At 42.0% G+C, this 22162-nt stretch overlaps 1 protein-coding gene across 4 annotated transcripts; it reads right to left on the bottom strand.

Annotated features, from left to right (window-relative positions):
- Positions 1–7281: 7281 nt before the first annotated feature.
- Positions 7282–18880, bottom strand: LOC124262710. Of its 4 annotated transcripts, none has more exons than XM_046697248.1 (11): positions 18830–18880; positions 16928–17438; positions 15732–15958; positions 14495–14657; positions 13226–13330; positions 12665–12917; positions 11374–11632; positions 10520–10655; positions 9983–10123; positions 8586–8749; positions 7282–8376 (listed from the first exon to the last, which is right to left on the bottom strand). In XM_046697248.1, the coding sequence occupies exons 2-11, from the start codon at positions 17366–17368 to the stop codon at positions 8235–8237; spliced, it is 2031 nt and encodes a 676-aa protein (XP_046553204.1). In that variant the 5' UTR covers positions 17369–17438; positions 18830–18880; the 3' UTR covers positions 7282–8234. The 4 variants fall into 4 exon arrangements, with proteins under 4 accessions (XP_046553204.1, XP_046553213.1, XP_046553221.1 ...); XM_046697257.1 differs by having other exon boundaries at positions 18816–18870; XM_046697265.1 differs by having other exon boundaries at positions 14522–14657; positions 18787–18850.
- Positions 18881–22162: the final 3282 nt, after the last annotated feature.

The raw sequence follows: 22162 nt of genomic DNA, 5'->3' as shown, positions 1-22162 counted from the left end.
TTTCTAAATATGTCGTTTAAACAGTGAGGGAAACATACTTTGAAGCGTTGGAAAGGAATGGAATGTATTGGCGGTTGAACAATGCTATTCATGTTGGCAATGAGGCAAAACAGTTTACAATAGTTTAAAAGTGGGCGAGAACAGCCCGGTATAACTGTTCATCTACTTTCACCTCAGCATCAAGTATTTCCGTCTTAAGAGTGATAACTTCAAGTATAATCTTGCTGGATGTGTAGGTGTGAATAAGTCTTTGCCGCAGGTACAAATATTATATTAGGTAGCTGTTCCATACAGGAAACAGTTAGAAAATTGATATGCGCATTGTTAACTCAAAGAAACAGTAAACAAAAAAAATAGCCTATAAATTTCATTCACGATTTTTCACATCCCCACCTGGATGACTGTCTTGCATAACGCATATCAACACTAAATGGAATTCTTCCTTGCGCTAAACAATTTCGTTCGATTGCAAGGCACAAAAACATCATGCTCTGTCCGAGAAAAAATATGACAAATTAATTAAAATCAAAAAGGAAAAATCACTCACACATTGCTGATTAACGCCATTAGAACGAGTGATCGGAATCAGCTCAGTAACCCCAAGGCGTCGGGCAACTTCAGCATCTACACGCCGTCCTCACCGTGGTGAACATCTAGAGCCAAGAGCGGACCTCGCCAGACTGCCCCAGCATGCTGGACAGCAAGCTGTTCTCAAATGTCCATTGCCCACAGCGAAATAACCCCATTCTTAAAAGCCACTGAACAGTTGTTTATTTTTTTTGTCCTAAGTCCCAGAGGGAAACCATTTCTTAGGTAGGAAATCCTATTGCGATGAACGTAATACAAACGGAGTTGGTCCTTAGAAGTTACACCAGTGGCCAAAAACAAACAAGCATGGACATACTTTGGGATCGAGTTGCAGATAATTTAAACCTAATACTTAAACATTTTTCTTATCACGTGTAATTGTACCAAATCGGACACTCGCTGTCTTCCCTCCAAGTCACGTTTGATCCCTCTTTCAGTGATGTGCATTAATTAGTTTAAAATGGTATTGATTTGTTAAGTGTAAAGTTCAACGGAATCGTCGTGTCTTGAATTCTAAAAATCGTTTTTAACGAATCTTAATTCCTCAAAACGTGTTTCAAAATTAAAGAGGTTATTCAGTGACGTGGTTTTCGGTTCCCTTGTTCGACATACCTATAAAACAACGCGGACTCCATCTTTCTGTCGGTTTAGCTGACACTCGGGTAGAGGTCTATAAATAAGTATAACTCGGACGACAGTCAAAGCCGAGCCTTTTTCAACACCACGTATTTTCACGTATTCAACAAAACTGTGAAGGGTTTTTACAAGGTGGAGGTGATGAAAAGCGTTGTCAATATAAAGAAATGACTGTCTTGCAGGTTAAGCTGTTTATGGATATGCTCATTTTCCTTGAAGACTATATTACAATCAGTAGCTATTATAACGTGTATAAACAGGCGTCCATGAAGTGAAACTCTTTGGATCCTCAAAATCAAGAAACGCAAACATATCCACTAAGAATAGAGGCCGCCTTCCTTTAGGACAGCAAAATAGCATCGGTTATTTATCACAAGAAACAGCCATGATGATGATGAATATTATGCCAATAAATACAAGCGACGAAACTCTTTCCACATTCATCTGAAATCTCTGCTAATAGCAGAATCAATTCTGCATTTCACGAATCAATCAACAAGAAGCGTTGCGACAAAGTTGGTCTCTCTCACTGTCCATGAGCCACAATATTTTCCCATCTACCAGCCCTTTCTGCAATGCTGAAAGCTCCAGATGAAGCAAGTCTAGATTGTCCTTAGGTTCAGGTTCTGAATCTCCCATCTGACTGGGACTCCTTCTCAATTTAATACCGGTTAATACCGATCATGGCTGCTGTAAGATATGTGGAGAAACGCTTCCTTATTCACGGCACTAGTGACTATCCCCTAATGCCGGGCCCCTATGCAAGTATATGGTGTAAGGGTTGGGTGACAGATGGGGTTTTACCCTCAACAAAAACCGCTAACTAACGCGGGGTGTATACGTGTAGGTTAATCACCCTCACAACGTAGTTTTTTAATAAACTCTGGGAGGGCTTTATTTAAATAACTACCGTAGTGAGGGTGATTAAACGGCTTACACCATGAGGGCATACTTATTCAATATGCGTGTAATGTTTAAGGCATGATGAAGATGATCAAAATGAGTACAATTTTATTGTTCTTAAATAGAAATAATTGCCCTAGGGCAGTTATTGGGTTATGCTAATAAAACACTTCCAAGAACAATGGACATAACTTTCCCTAGTAGTTTAATGACTGTTACTGGAGGGGGACTATAAATAACCTCGTGAAGTGATTTGTTTGCAGTTATATGAAATACACTGTGTTCACATAAAGTGAGGTAAAATTAAAAACCACCTGTTAATATAAATCACCGTAATCAGACAATGTGAGCACCAAGCACTAGTCTTTCTGGCAGTCCCTGAACCATATTATTTTCTCTTCCAACCAGACCTTTCTGTCATACAAACGCCACACATTTTCCTGGATTCAAGAATCTAAATCTGAATCCCCCACCTCATTGCGGTTTCTTCTCAAGTTAAACGAAATATTGTTTGTATCACAATTATACATACTGGAAGATGAGGCGTTAGTGCAACCAGACAGAAGCGAGCATATAGTGTTAAGCAGCGGTATACACTTGGTTCCCAATTACAGTAAACGACCATTAAAAACCTGATCTAGTCCCATTTTTCTATTTCTCAACCACTGTACTCATATCCTTGTTTCCCAACCACTGTACTCCTTTCCCTGTTTTCCGACCACTGTACTCACTTCCCTGCTTCCCGACCACTGTACTCACTTCCCTGCTTCCTGACCACTGTACTCATTTCCCTGTTTCCAACCACTGTACTCACTTCCCTGTTTCCCGACCACTGTACTCACTTCCCTGTTTCCCGACCACTGTACTCATTTCCCTGCTTCCCGACCACTGTACTCATTTCCCTGTTTCCCGACCACTGTACTCACTTCCCTGTTTCCCGACCACTGTACTCGCTTCCCTGCTTCCCGACCACTGTACTCACTTCCCTGCTTCCCAACAACTGTACTCACTTCCCTGTTTCCCAACAACTGTACTCACTTCCCTGTTTCCCGACCACTGTACTCACTTCCCTGCTTCCCGACCACTGTACTCCTTTCCCTGTTTTCCGACCACTGTACACTTCCCTGCTTCCCAACAACTGTACTCATTTCCCTGTTTCCCAACCACTGTACTCACTTCCCTGCTTCCCCGACCACTGTACTCACTCTCATTTCCCTGTTTCCCGACCACTGTACTCATTTCCCTGCTTCCCGACCACTGTACTCCTTTCCCTGTTTCCCGACCACTGTACTCACTTCCCTGTTTCCCGACCACTGTACTCACTTCCCTGCTTCCCGACCACTGTACTCACTTCCCTGTTTCCCGACCACTGTACTCATTTCCCTGTTTCCCGACCACTGTACTCACTTCCCTGTTTCCCGACCACTGTACTCACTTCCCCTGTTTCCCGACCACTGTACTCACTTCCCTGTTTCCCGACCACTGTACTCACTTCCCTGCTTCCCAACAACTGTACTCACTTCCCTGCTTCCCGACCACTGTACTCACTTCCCTGTTTCCCGACCACTGTACTCCTTTCCCTGTTTCCCGACCACTGTACTCATTTCCCTGCTTCCCGACCACTGTACTCACTCCTGTTTCCTGACCACTGTACTCATTTCCCTGTTTCCCGACCACTGTACTCCTTTCCCTGTTTCCTGACCACTGTACTCCTTTCCCTGTTTCCCGACCACTGTACTCCTTTCCCTGTTTCCTGACCACTGTACTCACTTTCCTGTCCTGTTTTCCGACCACCGTACTCCTTTCCGTTTCCCAACCACTGTACTCACTTTCCCTGTTTCCCCGACCACTGTACTTCACTTCCCCTTCCCGACCACCACCAGTCACTTTCCTGTTTTCCGACCACTGTACCCTTTCCGTTTTCCAACCACTGCAATAATTTCGTGGGTCCCCTACCACAGTAATCATTTCAACGTTCTTTAACCACTGTACTCCTTTCCCTGTTTCCCGACCACTGTACTCCTTTCCCTGTTTCCCGACCACTGTACTCATTTCCCTGTTTCCTGACCACTGTACTCCATTTCCCTGTTTCCCGACCACTGTACTCCATTTCCCTGTTTCCCGACTTCACTGTACTCACTTCCGTTTCCACTGTTTCCCGACCACTGTACTCACTTCCCTGTTTCCCGACCACTGTACTCACTTCCCTGTTTCCCTGACCACTGTGTTTCACTTCCCTGCTTCCCGACAACTGTACACCTTCCCTGTTTCCCGACCACCGTACTCACTACCCCCTGCTCCCCGACAACTGTACTCCTTTCCCTGTTTCCCAACCACTGTACTCACTTTCCTGTTTCCCGACAACTGTACACCTTTCCCTGTTTCCCCGACCACTGTACTCACTTCCCTGCTTCCCGACCACTGTACTCACTTCCCTGTTTCCCGACCACTGTACTCACTTCCCTGTTTCCCAACAACTGTACTCACTTCCCTGCTTCCCGACAACTGTACTCACTTCCCTGCTTCCCGACCACTGTACTCCTTTCCCTGTTTCCCAACCACTGTACTCATTTCCCTGCTTCCCGACCACTGTACTCACTTCCCAGACCACTGTACTCATTTCCCTGTTTTCCGACCACTGTACTCCTTTCCCTGTTTCCTGACCACTGTACTCCTTTCCCTGTTTCCCGACCACTGTACTCCTTTCCCTGTTTCCTGACCACTGTACTCACTTTCCTGTTTTCCGACCACTGTACTCCTTTCCGTTTCCCAACCACTGTACTCACTTTCCTGTTTCCCGACCACTGTACTCACTTCCCCGCTTCCCGACCACTGTAGTAACTTTCCTGTTTTCCGACCACTGTACTCCTTTCCGTTTCCTGACAACTGTACTCATTTCGTGTTTCCCCTACCACAGTAATCATTTCAACGTTCTTTAACCACTGTACTCCTTTCCCTGTTTCCCGACCACTGTACTCCTTTCCCTGTTTCCCGACCACTGTACTTATTTCCCTGTTTCCTGACCACTGTACTCATTTCCCTGTTTCCCGACCACTGTACTCATTTCCCTGTTTCCCGACCACTGTACTCACTTCCGTTTTCTGACCACTGTACTCCTTTCCCGACCACTGTACTCACTTCCCTGTTTCCCGACCACTGTACTCACTTCCCTGCTTCCCGACAACTGTACTCACTTCCCTGCTTCCCGACAACTGTACATCTTTCCCTGTTTCCCGACCACTGTACTCACTACCCTGCTTCCCGACAACCGTACACCTTTCCCTGTTTCCCGACCACTGTACTCACTTTCCTGTTTCCCGACAACTGTACACCTTTCCCTGTTTCCCGACCACTGTACTCACTTCCCTGCTTCCCGACCACTGTACACCTTTCCCTGTTTCCCGACCACTGTACTCACTTCCCTGTTTCCCGACCACTGTACACCTTTCCCTGTTTCCCAACCACTGTACACCTTACCCTGTTTCCCGACCACTGTACTCACTTCCCTGCTTCCCAACAACTGTACTCACTTCCCTGCTTCCCGACCACTGTACTCACTTCCCTGCTTCCCAACCACTGTACTCATTTCCCTGCTTCCTGACCACTGTACTCCTTTCCCTGTTTTCCGACCACTCTACACCTTTCTCTGTTTCCCAACCACTGTACTCACTTCCCTGTTTCCCGACCACTGTACACCTTTCCCTGTTTCCCAACGACTGTACTCACTTCCCTGTTTCCCAACCACTGTACACCTTTCCCTGTTTCCCAACCACTGTACTCACTTCCCTGTTTCCCGACCACTGTACTCCTTTCCCTGTTTCCCGACCACTGTACACCTTTCCCTGTTTCCCGACCACTGTACACCTTTCCCTGTTTCCCGACCACTGTACTCACTTCCCTGTTTCCCGACCACTGTACTCACTTCCCTGTTTCCCGACCACTGTACTCATTTCCGTGTTTCCCAACCACTGTACTCACTTTCCTGTTTCCCGACCACTGTACTCATTTCCTTGTTTCCCTGACCACTGTACTCACTTTCCTGTTTTCCGACCACTGTACTCCTTTCCCTGTTTCCTGACCACTGTACTCCTTTCCCTGTTTCCCGACCACTGTACTCATTTCCTGTTTCCCGACCACTGTACTCACTTTCCTGTTTCCCGACCACTGTACTCCTTTCCGTTTCCCAACCACTGTACTCACTTTCCTGTTTCCCGACCACTGTACTCACTTCCCTGTTTCCCGACCACTGTAGTCACTTTCCTGTTTTCCGACCACTGTACTCCTTTCCGTTTTCCAACCACTGCAATAATTTCGTGGGTCCCCTACCACAGTAATCATTTCAACGTTCTTTAACCACTGTACTCCTTTCCCTGTTTCCCGACCACTGTACTCCTTTCCCTGTTTCCCGACCACTGTACTCCTTTCCCTGCTTCCCGACCACTGTACTCACTTCCGTTTTCTGACCACTGTACTCCTTTCCGTTTCCTGACCACTGTACTCATTTCCCTGTTTCCCGACCACTGTACTCATTTCCCTGTTTCCCGACCACTGTACTCCTTTCCCTGTTTTCTAACCACTGCAATAATTTTGTGGGTCCCCTACCACAGTAATCATTTCAACGTTCTTTAACCACTGTACTTACTTCCCTGTTTTCCAACAAATTTAATAATTTCAGAGTAATCATTTCCCTGTTCATGGTTTAAACATTAGGTTTGTTGTTGAGGGCTGTACTCAGTAAAAGTCCAGCTATATGATGGCAGCTTGTAGTTTGGGCCAGACAAACTGGTGATTGATATAATGAACAATGCCAAGGTGGCATGATGACAAGTGATCCACCGATGCACCATCCCTCACAAACCTTAGATGACAGGCAAAGGATGCAGAGCACCAGGTGTCTGCAGCAACCCATACCTACATCAGTATATTCATACCTGTAGTCCTGTGACAAGTGCCCTTGGAACTGTGTGGATTGCTGGTCATCGTTATTTCATACGTATTGACCAACTGTTCATGTCAATCACTGGATCGTCTGGTCCAGACCCAACTATACAGCAAATAAATAGTCACCAACAAAAGCAGATAACATAATTAAGTCACCTCTGTGTTGGAGATGCTGGTCTGTGACATCGTCCATCATCACCAAACAAAAACCACTTTACAAATATAGCATTTATTCAATAAATACTGCTCTCATATATCACACATTCATCTCTTAACAAACAGTCCTGTGGAAATGGCATCTTCTTAAACATGTATTACATATGAAGGAAGCACAATGAAAACTATAACAATACAGAGATTGCCTAAAGTACCATGCCTGTCCAGACAGGAGGCACCATTGGGATGGATTCATTTCTATTCATACTAACTCGCAAAGAAGAACATAAGACAGGTTCTTATGTTCAAACCTACATGGAAACATTGACGTGCTTGATTATCAAATGCCTAGATATACAGAGCAGAATATCGACTTTTTTGGTCAACTTGTCACAAATTACATAAATCTGGATATGCATTTTCAAAGTGTTTCAGTTTGTATCTGGATGTTGTACCAATCCCTAAAACATAACAGTGTTAAGCACACAGAATACAAGCACACTGTGAATAAGCAGAGAGTTTCTTGGTGCCATTCTCTTTTTCAAGTAAACATTCATTCTTGTTCTGTGAAGAGAAAACCCATAAGAATTGATTTGTGTTTGTATTCCCAGATATTGAGGCTGAACTCTCCTTCATTATTAACAGACAATTTCATGTATGGATGGACAAATGAATGAACAGATGGAAGGATGGATGGATGGATGGATGGATGGAAAATGGATGAGAGACCATCATAGAACTATGCATGGGGTAATTTGGTGGTGAAAGCCTGCAGGAATACTTCAAGGCTTCCTGCCATGTCCATGTGTTGGAAGTAAGGTGGTCCGTTCCTGGTGCTATGGAACTGGATGCTCCAGCATCTGTGTGCAAAGGCTCCTCACATCTGGAATGACTTCACACCCTTGTAGACAACTCTTGTACAAGTCCAGAAGAACACTGATCCTGCTTGATCCCACACTCCTCCAACAGCTGCTGGTATGCCTACACCAGTGAGAGGTCCATGATACCGCCTACTCCTCATCCTCTTCTGACTTGGACCACACATCAGGTGACATGCACATTGTGATGACGAAGATGGACAGGAAAACGGCTGTGGCATACATTGCTGTGAACTCGTGGTTTGTCTTGGACTGCAGCACGAACCCAATGTACCTGTAACAAGACAACAGTTGATGCTCTGTGTACCTTAATATTGTGTTGATTTCTAACATGGTGATAGTTCAGGTATGATTTGCCTGAAACTCGACTATAGTTGATAGTACATCTAAAAATAACATTATAGCTGACATGTCAAAAAGGCACATTGGGTCCAAAAGTGCACAAGCTGAACATAATCAATTCATTATTCTGTCTCTACCTACCCCATCTTACAGGTGAGAACCACATCATTGAGGCCGTCATTGTTGAAGTCGCCCACAAAGAGAGGTGCTGTCGGGGGTGCTGGGATGGTGTGTTCCGCCAACACGTGTCCTTCCTTCAGGTCTACCACACTGATACCATTGAAGCCTGCCACGGCCAGTGTGTCCTGCAAGACATGAGAACCTGTACCCACCTTCAATGGGTGTGCTATATGTTCTACTGTATATGGTAAAAGATGACTTCATATCATGGTTAAGTCATTCTCATAATAGAATACAACATGGGAAGACAGACATCATGTGTTACAGCAAAACGTTTCTAACTTAATTAGGAGTAGCAGTTCAAGTAAATAACTATAAAATAACTATGTATGGACTTTAGACTGTATGAATGAGTGAGTTGGGTTTTACACCGCTTTTAGCAATATTCCAGCAATATCACGGTGTGGGGCACCAGAAATGGGCTTCACATATTGCACCCATGTTGGATATCGAACCAGGGATATCGAACGAACACTTTAACCACTATGCTACCCCACCGCCCCCTCTATCAGCATGGTGCAGATCCTGCCACCACTAAAGCATGCAAATCTGAACAGATTGTATGTATATATGCATTTATCTTACCTCACACATAAATGTCGCTTTCTGATTGGCTGAGCGCTCTTCTATTATTTTCAATGTACCCCGCTTACAAGCGAGTAACATTTCAATGTACCCGCTGTCAATGGCAACTCATTCTGTACATCGTGGTAGTAATTCTTTATCTCGAATAACATTGAATCACGTATGATGTACGGAAATTACCGATGTTTTGCGAATGCAAATCGATGGAAGGGAGATAACTCTAAATCTGTTTTTCTTGTCAGCAAAATCTAGTGATGGCTACAAAAAGATTTGTACCCATGCTTCAAACAATTCAAAATTAACATTAAGGTGTTCGTTAAGATAAATACGTTGTTCAGCTGGTCCCTCGGGTCCCATGGGTTGATGTACCCTCGATGTATGCTTATGTTACATAAACAAACATCAAGGGTACATCAACCCATGCCCCCTCGTGACCAGTGAACAACTTATAATATATCAACAAGTAGTCCTTACAACCTGATGTCTGGACTTGTGGATTAATGGCTGTGTCTAAGTGATTAACAGATCCATTGATAAAAATATAAAAGGCATCAGATTTGGTTTGCAATTGCCTTACCCTGTGACTGAACATTTTCACAAGGGCACTCAGCTCAACATGAAGGTGTCTTAATCTTTCCTCGTGTCCCACACAGCCAAACAGGTAGGTGTTGTGTCTAAAGACACTGGTATAGTGACCCTGCTCAATGCAAAGGTGTTTCTAACCTTATGTTAACAAGTGGATCCAGATTAACAAGAAGGCATCTCAGACTTACCTTGTGTCCAAAGACTTTCACCGACATGGGCACCCTGCTGGGCATGAAGGAATCAAAGAACTCCTTAGTGCTGGCCTGTTTTCGCTTCCTGTCTTTTCTCACTGCCACAGCTAGGGTCGACCACGTTGCCACGGTTTGTGCCTAGCAACCAAAATAATGCTGTCAACTAGGATGATATAATGCGTGATACTGCCTTAGGAGTTTCCCTGTCCTCAGCAAAATTGTCACAATATCCAGTTGTCAGCTTCTGTGGTGATGATGCAACAAGATAGGGTACAAAGTGTACCAGGTAACAAATAAGCCAGAAAACAGATATACAGAGCTTGAGAGACAATATTGCTCAGAAAATGAGGGTCATGTTTTTTCAGTGGTTAATGCAGGAGGCATTGTCCACTAATGTTACTCTTTACTAAAACAAAACACTTCAAGTCTTTTCTACAAAGTCAAATGCATAAAATGACAATGCTCATGTATCCCATTACCCATAAGCCACTATGGACTTGTTACCAGGCAACTGATAGATCCTGGTCTCCCTACCTGCCAGTGGATGTTTCCCTCCAAATCAAAGGAGGACACTCTGCCCAGGCTGGTGACGGACACAACGTCAAAACGGGAGTCAGATGACAAGTGACGGCCAAGTAGATGTGAGATGATTCCCTTCTTCTTGGCAACACTGGAGAGAAAGGCTAAGTCGTTAGTTTCATTCATTCATGTTTACTGCAGGCATGCCTTAGACCTAAATACTAAATATCAAGTAGAAACATAATGTTAAATACATAAACTACATCATTGCTTACAGTTTCCAGTATTCACTGGAGAACATCATGAGATGTCTAAACATGCTTATTTTTACAGTTCCTATAGGGCAAGGCAACTGATCTATTTATTGATAAGCCATTTACTAGGAAATGGGTGCCCATTTGAAATGGTCAGGGGGTAAAAACACACACAATATGTTATAAGTTGATATTAGCAATAAGGTCTTAAGACCTCGGGAGATGTGACTTAAGACTGAAGTCACAAACTGTCGGTATTCAGTTGTGTGCATCCAAATCAAGCCTTTGCAAATGTTCAGGAAATATGAGCATACTTGAGTTGTTTTATTGAAAGACAGAGTAGTAATTAGTATGCTATAGCAGCCAAGAACAAGATTGGAATGTTACACTGAAGAGTGTTTCAGGGTCATAGTTAATCTAACAAGAGACATTAACACTCTTGTAAAAGCCATAAGCATGATCATAGTGCAAATATTAACAGACTTACAAAGGGATACATGTCACTTTTCCTGCTTTAGAAACCTCAACATATATCAGACCATGTTTTCATTCTACATAGATTCACAAATTTGGTTCAAGTTGTTATAACCTAGAGATGGTGATCCAGTGACCTACTTCTGGGTGATGTAGGGTGGCAGTTTCTTGTAGAAGTCCTCCTCAAGTGCCCATGACCGCGTCCACACCATCCGCTTGGAGATGCAGACGGCCAGCTGGTCCAGCTTCTCCTTGATGGGCTGCTGGCGCCAGATCTCCAGGTAGCACACAGTGTGGTCTTTGAACTGTCCCCATGTTATCTTCTCTGGCTCCCAGTCCCCATCCACGTCCATGTAGATTGAGGAGTCAGGCAGGAACTCCATTCTTGTCATCGGGCGACCTAGGGACAGATATCACAGACTGTTGACTGTTGATTGTTTTTTGTGGGCCATGTTTAATCCAGGCTGATCCAGACAAACACAATATCTTAACATCATAGCAATGTACCTCACCTTATTGTCTGACCCATTTAGTTGCATTAGGCTCAATGGAACCTTCCCTCATCCAGAATCCTCATGGGGATGCCCCAGAATCATATAAATAAGTGACATCATATAGTTGTGTACACATACCTGATGTCACTGTTTGTGTGTACATGGAAGGCATGATGTCACTGTTTTGTGTGTACATGGAAGCCATGATGTCACTGCTTTGTGTGTGCATGAATGGTATGATGTCACTGTTTTGTGTGTACATGGAAGGGATGATGTCACTGTTTTGTGTGTACATGGAAGGCATGATGTCACTGTTTTGTGTGTAGATGGAAGGCATGATGTCACTGTTTTGTGTGTATATACATACACGATGTCACTCTTTTGTGTGTACATACATACATACATACATGAAGTCACTGTTTTGTGTGTACATGCAAGGTATGAGGTCACTGTTTTGTGTGTATATACAAGGCATAATGTCACTGTTTTGTGTTTACAAGCAGAGATAATGTCACTGTCTTGTGTGTTTATTTAGATATGATGACACTAATTTTTATAGCATATACAGACATGATGTTACTCTTTTGTGTGCACATGCAAATAAGTCTGATCATGTCCTTAGACATGAAGTAAATGCTGTAATAGAAGTGATTGTAAAACACTGGAAGAGTTTGGTACATACGTAAGGGTTGATCAGTGTAATCATAGCATTCATTTTACACATGTATTTTTCATCTGCCTGATCATGGCAGTCAAGATGGCTGCTTCTCGCAAAGTTCCATCACATATGGTGGAGAGCACAAATTGGGTGCACAGATAGTGTGGGGAATCAAACTCAGGTCCACAATAACATAAACGAACACTTTCACTACTAGGCTACTAACAGGCCCTTAGTCCACCAGCATCAGAAGCCATCCACAGATGGTCTGTCACCTTACCTGACAGCAGATTGAGCACTTCTACTCCAGTGTCTCGATGGATGACGACAGCGTTGGGGTTGTCGACATGTTCGGCGTCACTGTGAGGCCTCAGACCACCATAGGCATATCCAACAATGTGCTCTGGCTTGAGAGCCGTGGACTGGAAGGGCTCCTGATCCTCATCTTCATCATCAGTCTCTGGAACCGGAGCCTCTTTCTGAAAGCGAGCCAGTTTGAACTTGGTGTCTGCCAAGCCAGTCCACATGTGGGGCTGTAAAGGACAAAAAGGTAGATTAGTTGTCATCTGAGTAATTAATGAAAGGGAATAATAAGGTGTGCGAATGTGATTTTCACGAGTCAGCAGTATTAACAACCAGGGTAAATCAAGCATGGACCAACCAGTGGTGGAGAGCATGAGCAACAATGAAAGTAGCTCCAACATACATAATCAACCAGATTTTGTTTACCACTTCATCTTTGCAATCAGCAAAGTGTACTGGGGATCTACTCCACCCCAGAATCCCCAGATATGCTTGTACCGAGGACCTTTTCTACTTTGGTTGCTGATGATCCACTCACCAATAGAGACTTTATCTTGTCCTTGTAGACCCTCCAGGGCACCTCCCCCTTGTGCAGTCTGTTCTTTCTCAGGCCCAGTTTCCAGTGGTGTTCCCCTCCATTCTCCTGTACACAACAACATTATACACCTAAATAATGTACAGAATACACCATTGTACACCTAAATAATGTACAGAATACACCATTGTACACCTAAATAATGTACAGAATACACCATTGTACACCTAAATAATGTACAGAATACACCATTGTACACCTAAATGTACAGAATACACCATTGTACACCTAAATGTACAGAATACACCATTGTACATGTAAATAATGTTCAGAACTGAACATTGTACACCTTCCTATAACATCCAGAACACAATATTGTAAACTTTCATGATATAAAGAACACAAGAGAAAACACTTTCAATGTTTCTACTGAACATGTAACCTGTAAATGGTGAAGGAAGGCCTGACTCCATAACAAGAGACTGACATCCTGGAAGACCTGACAAGCGCAAACAAAGTCTGTGCATGTATACTGATCAGAGGCCTGGAGGTAGATTTTATGAGTGCTTGAATGTGACAGAACCAATTACACACCACATTCTTGGAGCTAACACAAAAACAGAAAAACAAGGTAAATGAAGTAAAATGAATTGAGACACATTGCCAAATGCAGAAACCATTCTCCCTTAAAGTGCAACAAAATAAGTAATAATATATGCAATATATCCCACAATACATGTCTGGGCTGGCTAAAAAGACTGATCATCGGAAACATTCTTGACATGAAGTATTATTAACTATAGTTATTCAAACTCTGTCATTGATAATTTCTTGCATAAATATTGTGATGAAATAAAGATTTACCAAAAGAAACTTGTACCAAAGACAGAATGCAAGTTGCAGATAATGTTTTACTGAATACACTACTCACTTGTAGTTGCTTGTAATCCATGCATAAATGCGTCACCACTAATCAGTGAAGTGAAATAGGTTGATTTCTTTTCAGATTTTATTTTGCAAATTTGCCCCAATATTTATCGATAATCGATCTATACTTACCTGCAAAATGCATTACCTGCAATAACGATTGCTGCACAACAAGTTTACTTCTAGTTTTCTATAGAAGGAACAAGAGGTACACAAATTAGCTTGGCTTGTGCCGGAATGATATGAGTGATTACGCACCGCAGACACAGCTAACATGTGCTGTTTGTTATTGGAAACAAGGCAAAATGTGTTAGTGAGAAGCGACATTCACAAGCAGCACCGAACCTGACGTGAAGAGTTAAATGGCCGTGCCTTGATGTCCTGCGGCTGCTCGCCAAAATCTCCCGGTAGATGGCTCCATCGCAAAGACCCATTTCTACCACTGACAGCAAATGTTGAGAAATGCCCTCTGTCCAGAGATTCCTCCGTGTGGTTCCGTAAATGAAGCCTGGATAAGAGAGAGTGAGGAGTTCGGTTTAATGTTGTTTAAACAATGTTTCAGTCAAAAGAAGCATGTCAGCTTGATGTAGGAGAAAAGCCGAAAGTGTTGCAGATCTTTCATGTTTATCAATTTGGTGAAATCCATGAGTGAGTGAGTTTAGTTTTATGCGGCACTAAGCAATAATCCAGCTATATGGCGGTGGTCTGTAAATAATCAAGTCTGGACCAGACAATCCAGTTATCAACAGCATGAGCATCGATCTATGCAATTGGGATATGATGACATGTGTCAACCAAGTCAGCGACAACGACCACCCGATCCCGTTAGTCGCCTCTTACGGCAAGCATGGGTTACTGAAGATCAACTCTAACCTGGTTCTGCATGGGTCTGAAATCCATGAGCACAGATTATATTGCTGTATCAGATAAATACCATACAATGTTATGTAGCAGTAGAGACTGTTATAAATATATCTGAAGTAATTTTCAGTGGTAATAAATGACTGCAGTGCTTGTAAAATGTTGAAAGGTGTCGATGGAAGGGGGTTGAAATTAGAATGCTCTGCTCCCGGTTGTTATGTAAAAAAGAATGTGACTGTTCAAGACATTTAGGGTCGGGACAGTTTATAGGGCAGCTGTCTCAACCAATATAGGAACAAGCAAAGGATTCAAATCTTTTTCGACCTGACTTGCAAGTCCCCTGCTACCAAATGGATACCTATTTCAAAACACCACATTTCTTCCAGCTTTCTAATAAATTCTCATTTCAAGGACACACATCTGTTTCAACATTCAACAGTTACAAAATATACCTGCATTAATTCTTGTACTTACAGCTGCTGTTTATTGCCACTTAATTGGTATTGTGTTTTGTAATTGTAATCTAAAATTGTGCGGTTGAAAATATTTATGGACATTAACAATGAAATTAAATTAATAATGACAATTGACTGATATTGTGTGGGGTCTTGTACCGATTCCACAATTAGATTCAGTGTGAGCTGATTTCACAGCAAATAACATTTGGAAATCACCAAAATATCCACTACTCTTCACGTGTACTGCTTCTATATCAACTCACATTTCTTCCTCTGTCTGTAGATGTGTCTTATGCAGCATGCTGCCTCCGATGATCACGAGTCCGCCATCATTCTTCTTGACCGAGTGTGAGGAGACTAGCACATCCATGGCCGTCATGACGTAAGCTTCCTTCAGCGACTCGGCCGGCATCAGGGATGTCCTCCACACCAACTCCAGCGCTGGGCTGTAGCACAGCACCTGCCAGTCTTCAGTAGCTAGCACTATCACCTGAACAACAGGGAGAACTTAGTTTCTGGGATACTCTGCTGTTGATCAATCATTGCTGAGTAAAACTTACTCTTACAGAAATCAGAGGGTATAGAACAAAATTGAAATGAATTAATATTAAATAAAACTAATATGTTTGTTTGAGTCTTAATCAATGATACATTCTAACATTTCAAGATAATGTTAGAAGTAGGGCTGGCTAAAATGATCGATATTCGGAAATATCGTTGATAGGAAAAATTATTAATGATTATTAATATGAAAATTGTGTTATCAGTAATATCATACATTATCGTTTGTGATAGCCAAAAGTTTAAAATTACTCACACAATATATAAAGCTAGCTCTCTATTCATGGGCTGCTTCCTATATTGTTAAGGACGCTGTTGTGTTAGTAATGCATGCATAAACATGTCACCCCTCACTGGTGATGTGAAACATATGAATTTCTTTCAGAAATTTTTGGCAATTTTGCTCAAAGTTACTTCTCCAGCATTTATTGGTAAACAATCAATATTTAGTGATTATCAATCTCTATCGATAGCCAGCTCTAGTTAAAAGAATTATTGCTGATAATGTGCAAACAGCAACTTTATGATACCTTAGAACAAGTAAGTTAAGGCAATAAATCAGGAACAAAATCCTAAGAAGTATGTGTAACATAACCATCATCAAAGATTGTATTCACTGTAACATCATTTTACCTGTGAATCATTTGGCAAGACTTCCGCCGGTATCCTTCTAAATTTTAACGATGAGGAAAAAGATTTATATATTTTCAGGTAATATGATTTGACTAGAAGCCATAAAATAAGGCTTAGGGTTAGGTTAGGTTAGGGCCTTGCAAAATGAAATATAAGGTGGGATACGGGCAGAAGTCTTTCCAATCATTTATACTTCAAGGCATGACCATGCTTATTCCATATTAAATGAATCGTAAATTAATGGTTTCAGCAGTCTTAGTCTTACCTGAGATCTCACTTGCACCATTGATTGATATGGTTCAGTGAAGCCCGTCCTCATGACAATAGGACGACTCACTACATCACCTTTAGCATTCAGTAAAGGCAGAGTTACTTTATGTTTCACAATCACATGGGGTAAGGTTCCCTCATCCTTGTTTTGCATCTCAGGAAGAGCTAAGATCGTCAGTTTCATGTCATTTGTTATCAGCACTATCTCGTTTACACCATCACTTTCAAGGTCAGTGATGACAGGGGGAGGTAACCTATCCTCATCTGTTGGGTAAGCACCATTAGCAAATTGCTGGCTCTCAACTCGTTTCCTCCACACTGGTTTCAAGTAATAGGTATCTCCAGCTCGGAACAAGTATACAATCACGGCACACAGTCCAACAAAACACACATGGTTGAGGGAGAGTTTCCGGAACCTTGATTTAACAGATTCCATGTCTAATTCAATCTACTGTACAACTTCATTTGACTCATTCATCACCGGACTGTATTATTAACTGAACTGTCTGAAAAAAAAAGAAAACATATGTGACATTTAACAAAGGTTTCTGAATAGAACAGTGAGTGGGCTGGGAATAACCCCATATAGAACACCATATCAGATGTATGTTAATTAATCTGATCAGAATATATGGCTAGGGGGTGTTGATGATGATTTTTATGGAGACGCATGTACAATGTGAATGACACCCCCTAAAATGTATGCATAAAGTAAGTGAACACCCCCCTGCATGCCTTGTACAAAATCAGTGACCAAGCACGCACGCATCCACGCACACACATACGTGTACAAAAGTGATGATCTGAGTACCTCCCCAGAACAAGATGGGTGACCCTCCCTACAAATCATCACCACACCACCAGTAAATAGTATGTTATCACTATATTAATGCAAGCTAGGTCATTCAGTCTTTTCTTATTTTCTACTGGCGTTAGTAAATTTATTGTGACAACTTAACAATATGTTCGCCACACATTATTTGCAAGGTTTTAACATTTTATGCAAACCATTTTACATTTCCTTTTGAGCCTTGAAGAAATAACTGAGACATATATCTTGATAAAAATAATCTGGAAGGGCAGTCAAACTTACACGTCTGCCTCCCAAAAATAGGGTTAGGATTAGGTTTAGTGGCGAATAATTTATTCCTTAGGATTTACATAATATTGCACTACTAGCAACTCATTCACTGTCACTGAACAAAGCCTAAACATCAGATATAAGTACAAGGACTTTATAGCAGAATGTACATAAAGTGTACTTTGAGTTCTTTCTTAGGTAGAATATTAAGGTAAAGATGGTAGTAGCTCTTAAAACTAACCTCAGCACTTTATACTAATCCCTAGGTAAATTAGTTATGTAAGTATATGGGGTTCTCTTTGTCTTCAGCTCCCTGATCAGTGCCAGCTTGGCCAGTCATTGATATTTATATTGTTTCTCTAGCATGTGACCAATCTTCAGTCACATATACTTCAACATTTCTACTGTCTGGTCACTGCTGCATCTCAACTCAGCATGACCACCACAGCACTGCATCAGTTGGGGTAAGAAAGTCTAGATTTATTTTGGATTTATATTTATCATACGGAGGATGCGAGTCTTGTTGACCATTGTTACATATCTGTAATAAAGAACAATTTGCGATGCCATCTATATTATGTGCAATGTTGAAACACTGTATAGTTAGCGTCATTATACTTTACTTTACTATATTGTGATCAGCATAAATTTCAGTATATTTCAGTCAACTCAGTCTTGTAGGGGATAATTGTCATTAATGATTATGTACATCAATTCATTTCACAGTTCATTTGAGGATTATTTTGTTTGCTATTTATGACAAAGATCATGACCTTTGAAAGCAAAATGTTACAATAGGAACCTCCATAAACAAACCATGCTGGAAGTGATCGAATAATTCTTCTGCTTGACTTCCGGGATGTCGCGTCTGTGAAAGGGGGATAACTCTTCGTGAATGCACAGTCTTTACTTAGATTGAGTGAATGCACACATTGACGTAGAATACGTTTTCTAGACTAACATATATACCCTTTGAAATGAACACATTAACAAAGAACCAGATAAATGTTTTTTTTCTATTTTTGAAACTGTGATAATTTAGACCAGCTAGAGAGTCTATTACACATGTGTGTGTGTGTGTGTGTGTGTGTGTGCGCGCGCGCGCCTCTCCTTCTCAAGAAGCACCGTCTTTCTTTTAATGGCTCGATCGAGGGATCGCTTCTGAGGTGAGGTGAGGTGAAATTGGGTTTAACGTCGTGCTTGAGAATATTTCGCTCATAAGACGACGTGCATGCGTGTGTATGTGTATGTGCGGCTGCTTGTACTAGCCCAGACTGAAGCTGGTTTTATCTTATAAAATAAGGTCTCTCTTATAAATATTTGGAGCCTGGAACCAGTGTCTGATTCCATCGCACACATCTACCATATTGTTGAAGAGTTCCGATACAATGAAGATGATATACGTTTCTTAGAAATGGAACACCCTTTTATCACAGTTTCAGGACACACTGTTGTTCTCAAACCCAAAACAATCTTAATTAAACTTAATTTTAGGACAGCCATAGATTATCAGCCTCAGTGTGTGTCCATGCGTGTGTTTAGGCTCAGATCGATGTGTTTGTATCAGTAAGACTTGTGTGAACAAGTCGCCCGTTAGATTTTTCTTCGAAGTCAGAACATTCTAGCCCCAATACTTTATAGGTCGAATCACGAATATATCCTCCGTAATATTCGTGAAATTCTGTTGTTACAGCAACACATTGTGTTTAAAGACACGATGGCTTAAACAATATCTTATTTGAACTTATAATTCAGGACAGCCAAGGAAAATATGTATGCGTGCGTATGCATGTGTAAAACGGGAGGGAAAATTGTGTTTTTTTAATATGCCCTGAAAACAGTTATACTGAACACACATAGAGGGGTCACAAGCTTCCAACAATTGAATTCATACTGGGTCGTGACTTGCAACAAACAGCCGTCTACTTCCAAACAGACCCGTGAAGGTCCGGGTTAGAATGAGCCTTCAGTAACCCATGATTGTCGTAAGAAGCGACTAAGGGGATCGGGTGGTCTGGCTCGCTGACTTGGTTGACACATGCCATCGGTTCCCAATTGCGCAGATCGATACTCATGCTGTTGATCACTGGATTGTCTGGTCCAGACTCGATTATTCACAGACCGCCGCCATATAGCTGGAATATTGCTGAGTGCGGCGTAAAACCAAACTCATTCACTTCCAAACAGATTGTAATTAGGTCTGTACGAAAAGACGCGGTCCTGTTGAAAGCATTTACTTTTCACTGACGCTGGTTTCGAGACGACTCATATACGTGATCCGTAAAGATCCGGGTTAGAATTGGTCTTCAGCAACCCATGCTTGTCGTAAGTGGCGACTGACGAGATTGGGTGGTCAAGCTCCCGACTTGGTTGACACAGGTCATCGTATCCCAATAGCGTAGATCGATGCTCATGCCGTTGATCACTAAAATGTTTGATCTGTCTGTGTGTATTGTGTATCATCGATACTAGAGTCATAAAATGGATTGTCTGGTATGCGTGCAACCCCTCTGGGGTGACGTGACGTTGGTCACAATTCGGCACATAATGATTCAAGTGTGTTGCACTGCAATAGATAAGATCTTCAAAGAAACGATGTATTTCGAAGAGCGCTTGCAGCTTACCTAAGGCTCATTGACGTCGATTTTCAGCATCGCGCGAGGGGTTTTACACGTACGTGTTTTATGAGCAGACAGCTAAACAATTGTGAGTTGTTCACATTAAAACTGTGCAACACGCTAACATCTAAACTGAACATCTGCAAACTGTGAATCACCACTTTTAATTCAAGATGTGTTCATAATTAGGTATTGAAAGTTACATTATATAATTTCAGAATAAACGTATGTATGTTTTCTGAAAGTCGGAAACAAATATCCTCCGTTATCTCTGACATTGGTGAAATGATTTTTGCTCCATACTGATTGACAAGTTTACCTTAATTGTTCCACATAGACCGCCACATCAGTCCATTCAACACATTACACGTGTCTATCATCCATAACAATATTGGACACAATGTTACTCACCTGTCAGTATACCCATGTAACAAGTGAACCCCAGGACTCTTGACAACTGCCGTGCACTATTTGTTCACGCTCTCAATGGGGTTCCTGTTATTAGCTTGTAAGTAAGTGGTTTAAATTTGGGACTCAACCCATGGTACAAACTGGCAAGAGCGGAAACTGGTGCCACATCTGGTCTCAGCTATGTCCTAATCAGTTTCAATTCCGCCACATCTGTCACACTGTTTATGGTGCATGGTATAGAACATTCATGGATGCCAAACATAAACATGACAACTGACATGACTCCATATGCCTATATATACTTGTCTTTACCACACAGACAACTTTTGAGAGCCATCGATTATGATCAGGGTTCCAGATAATTTTTCAACATCAGGAGTACGTACTCCTTATTTTTTCAATATAGGAGTACTGGAAAAACTTAGAGTACATTTCGATTACAGAATGGAATTTAATGGAGTATCAGTAAGCTTCTGTTTCATTTCATATATGCACCACAACATTGCTACTCTTGTGTAAACAAGTAAATAAAACAAAAACACTTAAGTCTGTAAATGATTCTAAGACCGTACACCATTGCTGTGGTGCGTATCTGCTACGTTTTCTAAATTATTTCCTACCGGATAGTGCATATATTTTATCCGTACATACGCCGATACGGCCCTTATCTGGAGCCCTGAATGATAATTACTTACTGTCACCAAGTGGGGGATGTTTTTGCTCTGAACTCTTCAAAACGATTTCAAGTGACTTTGAAAAGCAGAGAGCCTTATTTCCCAATTACCATTCAAGTTTGTCTCTTCACAACAAGGCTGCTTTTGCCAACTGAGATTCCAATCGTGACACCAAACTGGCCAACTTCTGTCATTTACAAACCACTTAGCAGCCATTTCTGCCCTGGATTTGCATTGTCTGGTCTTGTTGCCACGATAAAGACACACAATATTTGACAACGTACAGCGACACTGTTTCTGAGACATATGGGCATAGCATCCGTTGTCCTGGAATACATGCAGGGGACCTTAATACAGAAAGACCTATGACCATTGATGTCCTCTGTCCACAGGCCAAGGTTTTGTGTTGTCAAGTTTTGTCTACATCTACTTGACTGTAGGTTGCT

This window comes from Haliotis rubra, unplaced genomic scaffold (genome assembly GCF_003918875.1).
Source record: "Haliotis rubra isolate DU_JTF1 unplaced genomic scaffold, ASM391887v1 Scf12, whole genome shotgun sequence".
Taxonomy (NCBI): Eukaryota; Metazoa; Mollusca; class Gastropoda; order Lepetellida; family Haliotidae; genus Haliotis; species Haliotis rubra.
The sequence above is the reverse complement of the archived record's forward strand: the minus strand, read 5'-3'. Positions and strand labels throughout refer to the sequence as shown.

Bases quoted from the DNA above. Each gene is read 5' to 3' on its own strand.
- LOC124262710 (XM_046697248.1), bottom strand. From the start codon at position 17,368: ATGGAATCTGTTAAATCAAGGTTCCGGAAACTCTCCCTCAACCATGTG. The intron at 15,959-16,927 runs GTAAGACTAAGA...CCTGTTGTTCAG, and splicing joins TGGTGCAAGTGAGATCTCAG to GTGATAGTGCTAGCTACTGA. The intron at 8,750-9,982 runs GTAAGTCTGAGA...CATGTCTTGCAG, and splicing joins TGAAAGTCTTTGGACACAAG to GACACACTGGCCGTGGCAGG.